Raw genomic sequence first — 12,584 nt, 5'->3', positions numbered from 1 at the left:
AAGTTCATTGTATACAAACCTCAGCTTCAGCTGCTATTTCATACTTGGACTTCTTGCCTGGCATAGTTCGAATCAGATTCAATAGGCCATCTTCATCAATAATTTTTGTTCCCAAGGCTGCTGCCTATTAATTAAAAATGCAAATCATTGAAACCATTACTTTCGGTTAAAAAAAAATTATGATTCTCAGGCTTGTCAGAAGGTGAAAAACCACATATGTAAATTAGATAACACTGGAATATTTTCTAAAACCATGTTCATGAAAAAGTATCATTAAAAAGAAAGAAAATAGGGCTTCCCTGGTGGCGCAGTGGTTGAGAGTCCGCCTGCCGATGCAGGGGGCGCGGGTTCGTGCCCCAGTCCGGGAGGATCCCACGTGCCGCGGAGCGGCTGGGCCCGTGAGCCATGGCCGCTGAGCCTGTGCATCCGGCGCCTGTGCTCCACAACGGGAGAGGCCACAACAGTGAGAGGCCCGCATACCGCAAAAAAAAAAAAAAAGAAAAAAAGAAAATAACAGATACCTCGTCTAAGAGTGGTGGGTTGGCACCTGAGGTATCACACTGCCACTTCTGTGGACTGCTTTACCTTTCCCTCTGCCCTACAAAGGTCAAAGCCACTAGGGTCAAAGCCATATCGGCTGGCAGACACTCTCCTCTACCTTATCCCTGCTAACAAAACTCCAATGTGTCCATCTCCAAGTGATGACTTATGATTGGTCTGAGAATCAGAAAAATCCTCATCCTCCCCAACCTCTCGTGTAGCTGTGAATGGCCATGTGACAGCCCCGGCCAATGAGACTTAAGTGGAATTCTGTAAGAGGTGTTTCCAGGAAAACTCTTATAAGGTCAGTCACAGCTAGTATAACATCTTGTCACTGCTCCCTATTTCCTGCCTTATATGTGAACTTGAGAGTGGCAGCTACCTTGCAACACAAGGCAACGTGCATGAAGACAGAAGTGGAGGATGGCACTAAGTCTAGCTACATCACCGAGGTGCTGAACCATCCCCCGCAACTGCCTGCCTCTGCAATTCTCATAAGGTAAGGAAATAAGCAGCTATTTGTCAAAACCACAGTTAGTCAGGTATTCTATTACTTGGAACTAAATGCAATACTACCCAACAGACCTTCCAATAAAAAGATATTCCAGTTAAAAAACTTAAGATGGAGTCCACAGCAGCATATATAGGTATACTTAGGACTAGAAAAAGAGGAAAACTTCATTTGCTTCTATCTTCAAAACAAGATTTTGACTAGAATAGTATGCTAAGAAAGCCAAGTAAATAGGAACTGTGCCTTCAACTGGAAAACCAAAATCCCAGGGTCAAAGCCAAACAACACTTCTGTGGAGAAGAAATAATGTAGTGAAGAAATTACTTTTCCATTTTTTTCCTTCATCTCACTCCGTGTAAAGGACATTATACTACATATGGTCACATGAAGAGCCTGCCAAGGCAAGCAGCCTACTTCACTGTGCTGAGAACACAGCAGTACCCACCTTATCACTCTTGGACTGACCACTATCACGACCCATGACAAGGTAGTTTGTTTTCTTGCTGACATTTCCTGTTACTTTTCCCCCATAACGCTCAATTAGAGACTTGGCCTCATCTCGTTCAATGGACTCCAGCACTCCTGTGATTACAAATGTAAGGCCTTCCAAGCAATTTTCAGCTCCCTAAAAACCAGTGTTCAAGCAGAGAGGAAATTACATGGCAGCTTTCCAAAGAAATATTTGGCATCAAAGCTGCAGGAAGTTGATTTTTCTCATTTGACATCATAAATAATCTCAGCATGAAAAAATTTACAGGAAATTTACAGCAAATAAGCAGGAACAAATTAAATCCTGAGAAATTCTTATGTAGGTTAACATTTAATAAACTTATAAAACAAGCAATAAAAAATATACGTCCGACGTGGTTAGGGAAGTGTATTAAAATTATCCATTCATACTATTCTCATTTTTTTTTAATATTTAAACTACTAGTTAACTTGTAACACTTTAACAACCAGATGCAATGTACCTACAGAATATCTTGCTATTGTTAAAAAATGAAAGTTTCAATTCTGAAAAAACTAAACAAGTTTGAGCTCCTGCCCTTCTCTCTGGCTGTTTCCCCTATGATAGTAAATCTAACAACCTGCGAGCAACTTAAAGGCAATAGCACATAATCTCTTGATTGGAAATTTAACTTGATAATACAAAAGACATGCGCCAAAGAGAGCCAAGTCCTACAGATTTTGCCTCTTCCATTGAAGCTACTTCACTTCTCAGCCCTTTCACTGCTACTAGCCTAGACAAGTCACTATTATTTCTCACCATCTCCCCTAATTGATCTCCCTATATTTATTCCTCCCCCTCCACTGCACTCTATATTCAGCAGCCAGAATGCTCTCCTTGAAATGCAAATCTGGTCATACTTTTCCCCCACTTACAACTCCTCTTAGGGCCAGGTTCCTCTGTTACACCCCCTAAAAGAATTTCGGATTGTTCCCTTATGGCACATATCACAATTATAATTAAATAATAATTTACTTAATGTCTCTTTCCTGAGTTAGACCATAAGCACCATGAAGGCAAAGAGCATTAATCTTGTGACTGCCGTAGCCTATCTCCTAATTCGTAAAGATGGTGACTAAGGCTTTTCTGTTCATTTTTAATTATTAATTCTCTGCTACTGTAAACATAGTAAATACATACATGGACCCACAGGCCAGAGGCCATGACATATCCTCTCAGTACTCTTACCTTTGGTATCTCTTTGGAGCCCAGAGCTTTGGGACCTTCTCGATTTAAGTAGCTTCGATAAGCTTGATAATTAGTTCGTCTCTTTTCAGAATCTTCAGGACTTACAGACTTTGGGGAGAGGGAGAGGAAATTGAATAAAGTCATGCAAATTTAATGTAAAATTAAAAATACATATCAATAAATAAACATTAAGTCACTTCAGTGTTTGGTCCTGATATTAACAATTTTAGCTACAGAGGTACTCCCCAATTTACACGTGCCTGGCTTATAAACATCCCTGCCATCAGCCCTTCTCAAACCTTTTGACTCTCTCTAAAGGCACGTACCTCAGGGTAGATTGGGTGTATAAGCCAAGTTGTCAGCCCCAAGCAAAAAAAACGAAAAGGGGGACTTCCCGGGTGGCACAGTGGTTAAGAATCTGCCTGCCAATGCAGAGCAAACGGGTTCAAGCCCTGGTCCGGGAAGATCCCACATGCCGTGGAGCAACTAAGCCCGTGCACCACAGCTACTGAGCCTGTGCTCTAGAGCCCACGAGCCACAACTACTGAGCCCACGTGCCACAACTACTGAAGCCTGTGCACCTAGAGCCCGTGCTCCGCAGCAAGAGAAGCCACCGCAATGAAGAGCAACCCCTGCTCGCCACAACTAGTGAAAGCCTGCGTGCAGCAACGAAGACCCAACGCAGCCAAAAATAAATAAATAAATTTATTTTTTTAAAAAAAGTACTATAATGACTTATAAAGTTAGAAATAAAACTTGAAAACAATCAAACCAAGATCAACACACAGCCCCCAAATGATATGCTTTTAGAAAATTTATACCTCTTTTTTAGCTGGAGAACTTTTGATTTTCTTAGGAGTTCTTGTCTCTTTCAACTCAATGGCATTTTCTTTTCTTTTTGAGGCCATAGGCTCTGTTTCTTTATTAGAACTTTCTTCTTTTTTTTTCAGTGGTGCCAGCTTGGAACTGGTTTTTGGAGAAGAAGTTTCTCCTATTTTATGAGTGGATGACCTGGAATGTTGCTGAGATTCTTTTGAACTTCCACATTTAGTTTGCTTCTTAGGACTGCAGTTCTTCCTGTCATCTGAAAATTGTTCTGTTTTTATTAGGAAGAAGGAAAAGATTATGATTGTTGTTTTTGGAAAATGATACCCAATATCAAGATTATATTTTCATTTTTCAACTGAATAATCTTAGTAGGACACAACGTCATATGGTGACTTCATAACACGCACATTAAGATTTTAGTTCTTTGGGGCTTCCCTGGTGGCGCAGTGGTTGGGGGTCCGCCTGCAGATGCAGGGGACACGGGTTCGTACTCCGGTCCGGGAAAATCCCACATACCACGGAGCAGCTGGGCCCGTAAGCCATGGCCGCTGAGCCTGCGCGTCCGGAGCCTGTGCTCCGCAACGGGAGAGGCCACAACAGTGAGAGGCCCTCATACCACAAAAAAAAAAAAAAATTAAACATCTGTATATTACTTCTTTGTATAACCAGTTCAAATTAAGCGATCTGCCTTTTTCAATATAAATTACTCACTAATTGAAATAATATGGTAAACTACATCTGAGAACATGAACTTTATTCCACAGATAAACGTCAATGATCTGAAATTCACACAGAAAAGTTGCTAATTAAAATATGTCACATAAAAAATTCTGTTTGTAATAAAGTCTGAAAGAATCTTGGGATTTCAAGACTAAAATTATATGAACAGATATACTTATAAGATTAAGCCCATCTATATTAACAGATGGTTAGATATCAGGACCACTAAAAAAAAAAAACGAAAACCTACAGACAACCAGCAGAAGAGCTTCAGATGACCTGGATAACTATGAGCCAACTCTATGAGCCTGAAACATCTAGGCTTTTGTCTTCATGTATTGAAGTCCACACAGCTGCACTACACTTGGAAATAAACATGAAGCCAAGAGCTATGATACATTTCTCGCAATCAGAGCAGACAGGCATTCTACACCAACAAATATCCAAACAGCTTATCCAGGTATCTAAGTAGAACACGCTCCAGTACTCCTATGAAGTATCTATCTAAGAATACCAGGCAATTACTCAACAGAACGTTTAAAAATGATTACATGAATTTTCTTCGATAAAGATCAATGTTCCAGCTTACTTTTTTCTGCTAGTTTTACCTTTATGAGGATATTTAGGTTTTTCTGCTTTACATAAACTGGCTTGCACAGATGAAAACGTCTCTCTCTCTCCTGGGTCCTTCTGAGCCTAAGAAAACGTAAAAAGTGTCAAATGTGACAAATAACAGGAAAACTATTACCACAAAATACGTTGTTAAAATCAACCAAACTTAAGGGTCATCTTCCAAAGTAGAGGAACAATACAATAAATGTTCATTCATTTATACACAAAATTTCTGGGGCAAATGAAACATGTTTTAGTACTTTTAATTTTACAGATGAGGAAACAGATGAAAGGGTATAAAAAATACATCTATAAAAAATCATGCCAGTTGTTCCCCACTTGTGAGTCTGAAAATGAAAGCCTAGTTTCTGCTGGTTTCATCTCCATTCTCAAATTGTTAGCATTATGCAGTTAAAAACTAAAATCTAAACGTAAAAGAGTAAATTAAAAACAATCTAAAGATCAAAAGAAAAATAAAGAGTATTTTCTCAAGAGAAAAAAAATGTCCATTCTCTTCACTGCTCCTTCAAAACTCTCCATTTGAGTCTGCCTGCCGATGCAGGGGACACGGGTTCGAGCCCCGGTCCAGGAAGATCCCACATGCCGCGGAGCGGCTGGGCCCGTGAGCCGTGGCCGCTGAGCCTGCGCATCCGGAGCCTGTGCTCCGCAGCGGGAGAGGCCACAAAAGTGAGAGGCCCGCGTACCGCAAAAAAAAAAAAAAAAAAAAACTCTCCATTTTACAAAGAGGTCACAAACTGGGGTGCATGACACAGCATATTTTTTAAATAATTCTAATTTAAATGCCTTTAGATGAAGTAAGGCATTTCAAATGACAGAGTCCCCACCATACCCTATTGTGTTATATCTGCCTGCTGTAAAATCTTTTAGTCAGGTATTGATAATGACAATATTAACAGAATGTGATTCAACAGAAATAAGGCTAATTATTTGGAGATCAAGTGCTTAAAGAAAAAAATCTTGATGCTTTTAGAGATTCCCAAAAATACACTCATTATTTTTTGAGACTGTCCTAATACAGATCTTAAAGTTAGCTAACTAGAAACAGCAAAATTATGTTTTTAAAAAGACAGTAATATTAAAGTTATTAAACTTTAGATTCCATTGGAATCTTTATAAATGTTATTCTCTGAACAAGTACATGAGAGCCCCTTTGTGACAGACAGTAAGTAAAAGTTACAACTTGTTTTGTGAAGAATGGTTTTGGTTGGCTTTGGCTCTATCAATCTTCCTTTAGGAAGAAGAAGTTTCTCAATGAGCTTCTCCAAAAACATTTTTATAAATGAAAATAATTTAGCTTCTCTCTAGCAGAGTTATTCATGGTTATATCTCCAGAGCCTAGACTACACAGGTCTGAAAGGGCACACTGATCTGTACTGTATATTCAGAGTGCAAACAGCCTGGTAAAACACCACCTTTTTGGTCTTGGGTTCTTCATCCAACATGGCTAATGTTCTGGCAAACTCTTCATCTTCATGCAGTTGTCTCTCTAGCTGTAAAAAGTGTCAACACAGTGAGCTGCTTTTTTTCTTTTTGTAAATAAAGAGTTTTAAAATGTGTGGTTCGTGATACTTAAAAGAAACTGGAAAAACATTTTCCATAAAGTAGCTAGGACATTTTTTCACTTAATAGCTGAGTATCACAAGTTTGTTTCGTGAAGCCAAATTAGACTGCAGAACATATATTTCTAGTTTTGCAGGCCTGATAGATAAATTGAGCATAAAGTTCCAAGTCTTTAGCTTTTTCTTAATGGTCCCAATGCAACACTTACAGATCTCTCATCTCTATTTATTTTAAACTCTAAAAAGAGTTCAGGAGAGAATCACTATTCTAACAGAAAAACAATAGCCTTGTGGGGGATGTGGAGGGCACACAAAGAAATGAATCTATAAACCAAGAAAATTATATACCTTCTTTGCACACACAGTAAGATACATACTAATGCAACTATCGCTAATGTCATCAAACTTCTATTTTCAATTACTAATTCAAATGTATCTGTTCTGATATATTTTTAAATTGAAGTACAGTAGACTTAACAATAGTATATTAGTTTCAGGGGTACAACACAGTAGTAATTTATCTGTCCTGACTTTTGAAAATTTAAGTCATTATATCAGAAGTTTTCCTAAAATGCTAATGTAACACGCAGACATTCACCTCGCTGTTATTTCCAAATATTTTTACTTTCAGTAAAATGGAGCTCTTCCAGAAGAGAACGTGTGGAAGTAGAATGTATTTCTCATTATATATGAGAAACAGGACCCAAACAGGATTCTGAAAGAATGTGATAGAAATGGGAAAACAGAGGATTGTGATACAAACTGCCACACCTGGTTTGGAAAAGACAGGGTAAGCCTCCAGTATTTCAGACAGATAAGAAGTCAGGTCCCTAAAAAAATCACTTCATGATTTTACCTAGGCCATCTGTCCTACCCTGAGTCATGTGGATATCTGTATGTAGTTTATAAAATTCAGTGTCGTCAATAAGATGGAAAAAGATTTTGAAAACACAAACTATAAACTGCCAAATTAATAAAACGTGAACAGTCAGTATATTTCAGAAGACTAGAATACTGTTCTCTCAAAACAATTGTTATCAAGAGCCTCTTCTTTGTATATGTATAGCTGAATCACTTTGCTATAAAGCAGAAACTAACACACCATTGTAAAGCAATTATACTCCAATAAAGATGTTTAAAAAAAAAAAAAAGAGCCTCTTCTATGCCAAGCACTAAGATGAACAATGATGTCACAACAGTTGAGACATAAACAGCCCTGGTATGTAGGAGTTTAAAGTCTACATACAGGAAGACACTGAAAGAGCAATTTAAGAAGACACAAATAAACGTTAATAGTAGCTACAGGGTATACAGAAGGGATTTCTAACATAGTTTAGGGAATATGAGAAAGTGACACTTAAGCTAATAAACAGGAAGGAGGTTCAAACAGCAGGTACCAAGGTCTAAAGCCTCTGACAAAGACAACACTCCCCCTTGAAATACCTTCTTCACTTGGCTTACATAAAATACCAAGCCTTCCTGATTGTCCTACTTCACTAGCCACTTTCTTTAAATCTCCTCTGCTGGATCATCCTTCTCTTCCTGACCTCTCATTGTTAACAGTGCCCCAGAGCTCAATCCTGAGACTTCTTTTCTGTTTACATTCTCTCCCCATGATCTCATCTAGTTACACTGGTTTTAATACCATTCAAATGTTAATGATCCCAAATAAACATCTTCAGTTTAGACCTCTCCCCTGAGCTCCAGATTCCTCTACCGAACTACCCACTCTGCATATCCATTTGGAAGCCTATTAGGCATCTCAAACTTATGTGCGAAACAGAATTCTTGATTTTCCTGTATCAGTGTTCCAGTCTTAATAAATGATATCACCAAGGCTTAGCTGGTGGCGCAGTGGTTGAGAGTCCGCCTGCCGATGCGGGGGACGCGGGTTCGTGTCCCGGTCCGGGAGGATCCCACATGCCGTGGAGCGGCTGGGCCCGTGAACCATGGCCACTGAGCCTGCGTGTCCAGAGCCTGTGCTCCGCAACGGGAGAGGCCACAGCAGTGAGAGGCCCGCGTACCGCAAAAAAAAAAAAAAAAAAAAAAAAAAGTGATATCACCATTCACCCAGCTGCTCAAGCCGAAAAACATGGAGTCACCTTTGAATCTTTTCTTTCCCTCATACCTTACGTCCAGTCTATCTGCAACAACTTGAAGGTTGCACCTTCAAAGCATAAACAGATGATGACCACTTCTCACTATCTCTTCCATTACCCCCATCCTGGTACAAGCCAACATCTTCTCTCACCTTCCCTACCCTAACAGTCTCCAAAATGATCTGCTTTTGTTCTTGCCCACCGTGGTTTCTTTAGCTTCACAGCAGCCAGAATAATTTTCTTTTAAGAGCCATCAAAAGTCATGTCATTTCTCTATTCAATACTCCAATGGCTTCTCATCTCACAGAGACTAAAAACCGAACTTCTTACCATCCCAAGTCCTTCTGGTAGGTACCAAAGACCAGTCATGACATAACAGGATTTGCTGCTGGCCATTTCTTCCAAACTCATCAAACTCAAACATTTCTACCTCAGGATGCTTACACCTGCTATTCTCTATGTTTAGAGGAAACCTTCCTCCAGGTAGAAGGAAGCCCCATGGCTCACCATTATCATGAATTATGTGCCCCAATGTCACTTCCTCAGAGGGGTTTTCCTGACCCCTGTGTTTCAAATAGAACACTCATAACCCCACTGATCACACCAAACATCTATTCCTTTACTTTTCCTCGTGGCATTTATAATGATCTGACTTTTTTTTTTTTAATTTCAGTATCCTTAACACTTAGAAGTGTGCCACGCACTCAGTAAGTGCTCGATAAATACTTACTGAATGAATATAACAGGTTCACTACAAAGGGCACTCTGAACTGAAGATAGATTTAGAGATCACCAGCATATGCATAGTACTTAAAGCCAGAGGAGTAGATGAGATTGCCCAGAGGGGAAAGAGAAGAGATATGACCAAGTTAAATTATTTTACTATTCTAAAGGAGGCTTCCATTCAAAGAAATCTAATAATAAATCTTTAGTTATCCCCTGCTCTCATCATTTATCTTTTATATAAACTTAGATTTGCATATAGTATTAGATCTTAACTTATTTTACACATAACTCTTACAATGAGGCTCAATCCAAAATGAAACTAGAACTATCTTAATTGCCTGCCTGGGTAGACTAAATAGCAAGTGACAACATCAAGGTGCTAATGATATCTAAAGAAAATGCTAATACCTCTGCATCTTCATCAAGTTGCAATTGCTTGGCGATGGCTTCATCATTTAATCTGGAATCATCTGCATTCTGTGAAGGCTATATTTCAAGGAAAATCAAGCAAGATCAGCATAAACCTTAAGTTCAAAGTAAGGTGCTTTTTCTTAACTGTAGCTAAATAAATACACCAATGAGAGATAAATGTATCAGTTATGAAATAGACTCAATGCACACCAGCCAAAAAATTATGTTCATGGCTACTCCGTGACCACACCCAATTTCTTAACAAGCAAATATGCTACAGACAGATGATTCTCAATGAATTCTACTGAAATGTTCAAAAGAAGTACCCAAAAAAAACCCTAGAGACTAATGTCTTTGCTTCAGAAGTAGTCCAGAAAATTGGCACACCAACACATGAGAAAGATTACCTCTAATGGAGGTACTGATGAAATCAACACACACACTGCTCGGCAGGCTTCCACGCAGGGAACTACTTTCACTAACTTATCTGTATTTGTTTCCTAAATGTCCAGGAAAAGATGAATCCAACATCAGCCAAAATAGAGTAGGTCACAAGTATAGCATAGGGAGGCTCTATTCTAAGTTATGTGTTCATGACCTCATTTGGGAACAATTATATTGTCTGAGGTCAAGAGTAAAATGAGTTTGCATTTGAGTATTTAAATTCTAAGAATCACAATTTATTCTTATGATTTAAATGATCTTTTCTCACTTTCAAATATCAAAAACTTAAATGTGTGATATTCTAACTTGGTCGTCCTCCAACATAATAGCAATTACATTTTACCCATAATCATAGGAAAATTATTTTCATCAATAAAATGTTGGTCTATTCATAAAATCCAATTTCACCTCTTATTAATAACTGAACAGGTACAAATCCTGAACATTCTTGCTTGCCTGTAGAACACTCACCTCTTTTCTTTTGCTTGCCACCATCTTCTTAGCCGATCTTTGGACACTTGCAGTTCCAAAATAATCAAGCACTGATGTGGGGGTAAGCTTCATTGGTGACAAAGGCTTATTCTTAGTGTTTAGTGTCTTAGTATTTTCTTCATTCTTCTTCATGTTTGATGCTCCAAGATAACTATTTGGAGATCCTCCATTCTCTTTTGATTTAGAGGCTGCCTTCTTACACACAAAGTCGTCTTCTTCATCTTAAATGAAATATGACCAAATATGGCTTGATAAAATATCAATTCTGATTACAAAAGCAACCACTTCCACCAACTTTATAAAAAATATACAAGTGCTATGGGATGCTAATGATTTTCTTTTCTTCCTATCTCCTAAATTCAACAGTTATCCTCACATTTACCAGTGCCAGGTCTGTAATACACCATCTCCCCCAATTACTACCCAGAGTACACAAACGTGTATATTTACTCATGTATTCAACAAATAATTACTGAGCATCCATTATGTGCTAGGCACTGAGGATACAGCAGCAAATAAAAAAGACAAAATCCCTCCCGTCATGGAGCTTGGAACCTAGAAGAGGAAACAGATACAGAAATAAATAAACATATACTGTCAAGTTATACGTGCTATGAAGAAAAGTAAGACAGGGGCTTCCCTGGTGGCGCAGTGGTTGAGAGTCCACCTGCCGATGCAGGGGACATGGGTTTGTGCCCCAGTCCGGGAAGATCCCACATGCCGCAGAGCCGCTGGGCCCATGAGCCACGGCCACTGAGCCTGCGTGTCCGGAGCCTGTGCTCTACAACGGGAGAGGCCACAGCAGTGAGAGGCCCGAGTACCGCAAAAAAAAAAAAAAAAAGTAAGACAGAATGAAAGAATTAGAGAGTGATGAAGGGTGCTCTTTTAGATAGGGTAGTCAGGGAAAGCTTCTTTGATAAGCCACATTTGAACAGAGCCCTGAAATGAAGTTACCTCAGGCAAGAATGTTCAGGCAATGAAAACTACAAGTGCAGAAGCCTTAAACTGAGTGTGCTTGGAGGTCCCTGTGACTGCAGCAGAATGAAGGGGGTACACCACAAGAGTTAAGGTGAGAGAGGTAGAGGCCAAATCCCATAGAACTCTGTAGATCACAGAAGGAATTTTAGGTTTTATTTTAGAATGGGAATCCACCAGAGAATTTTCAGCAGAGTTGTGCGTAATCCAACTTAAGTCACGTCCTTTGGAGAACACACTGTCAAGGGATAAAAGCGAATGCAGGGAGACCATTTAGGAAGATATTCTACACAGTTCCAGAAGAAATGCTGAAGCCTCGGACTAGGGTGGTATTTGCAGAGGTGTTACGAAGTTGTCAGAGTCTAGCTATACATCGAAGGTGGAGTATCTAGCAATATCTAACCATTCATTGAAGACTGTATAAACACTTTGTCTTGTAACATTTTCTTTCCAGAAAGTTTCCATTGAACATCTGGTTTTAAAAGTCTTTCTAGGGCTTCCCTGGTGGCGCAGTGGTTGAGAGTCCGCCTGCCGATGCAGGGGACACAGGTTTGTGCCCTGGTCCGGGAAGATCCCACATGCCGCAGAGCGGCTGGGCCTGTGAGCCATGGCCGCTGAGCCTGCGCGTCCGGAGCCTGTGCTCCGCAACGGGAGAGGCCACACCAGTGAGAGGCCTGTGTACCACAAAAAAAAAAAAAAAAAAAGTCTTTCTAAGCATTCATGACAATGCATAGATAATTAAAGACCCCAAAAATGTACCTCAAAAGGGCCTCAGTAAACTTTTTTGTCTGATTCAGTGATTCACAAGATAAAAAGCTTTTTACTTTGGCCTAATAACAAAAGAAATCCAATAAAAAGAAAAATCTAAACAGCAGCCGTGAAGACTAGGTCAGGTCAATGTGGGGGAGGGAGGGTTCTCTTTATAAGTTTGGTGTTCAAGGCCACACATG

At 39.5% G+C, this 12,584-nt stretch overlaps 1 protein-coding gene across 1 annotated transcript in view; it reads right to left on the bottom strand.

Annotated features, from left to right (window-relative positions):
• Nucleotides 1-12,584, bottom strand: part of RFC1 (replication factor C subunit 1) — a 77,958-nt gene that overhangs the window by 27,733 nt on the left and 37,641 nt on the right. Inside the window, exons 5-12 of the mRNA XM_065877248.1 lie at nt 10,639-10,880; nt 9,721-9,798; nt 6,341-6,418; nt 4,895-4,991; nt 3,569-3,843; nt 2,748-2,855; nt 1,497-1,676; nt 20-124 (exon numbers count right to left, since the gene is read on the bottom strand). Coding sequence (XP_065733320.1) covers nt 20-124; nt 1,497-1,676; nt 2,748-2,855; nt 3,569-3,843; nt 4,895-4,991; nt 6,341-6,418; nt 9,721-9,798; nt 10,639-10,880 — 1,163 coding nt within the window. The remainder of the gene's footprint in view (nt 1-19; nt 125-1,496; nt 1,677-2,747; nt 2,856-3,568; nt 3,844-4,894; nt 4,992-6,340; nt 6,419-9,720; nt 9,799-10,638; nt 10,881-12,584) is intronic.

This window comes from Phocoena phocoena, chromosome 5 (genome assembly GCF_963924675.1).
Source record: "Phocoena phocoena chromosome 5, mPhoPho1.1, whole genome shotgun sequence".
Classification (NCBI taxonomy): domain Eukaryota; kingdom Metazoa; phylum Chordata; class Mammalia; order Artiodactyla; family Phocoenidae; genus Phocoena; species Phocoena phocoena.
Note: the sequence above shows the minus strand (reverse complement) of the source record. Positions and strands in the feature narration are given on the sequence as shown.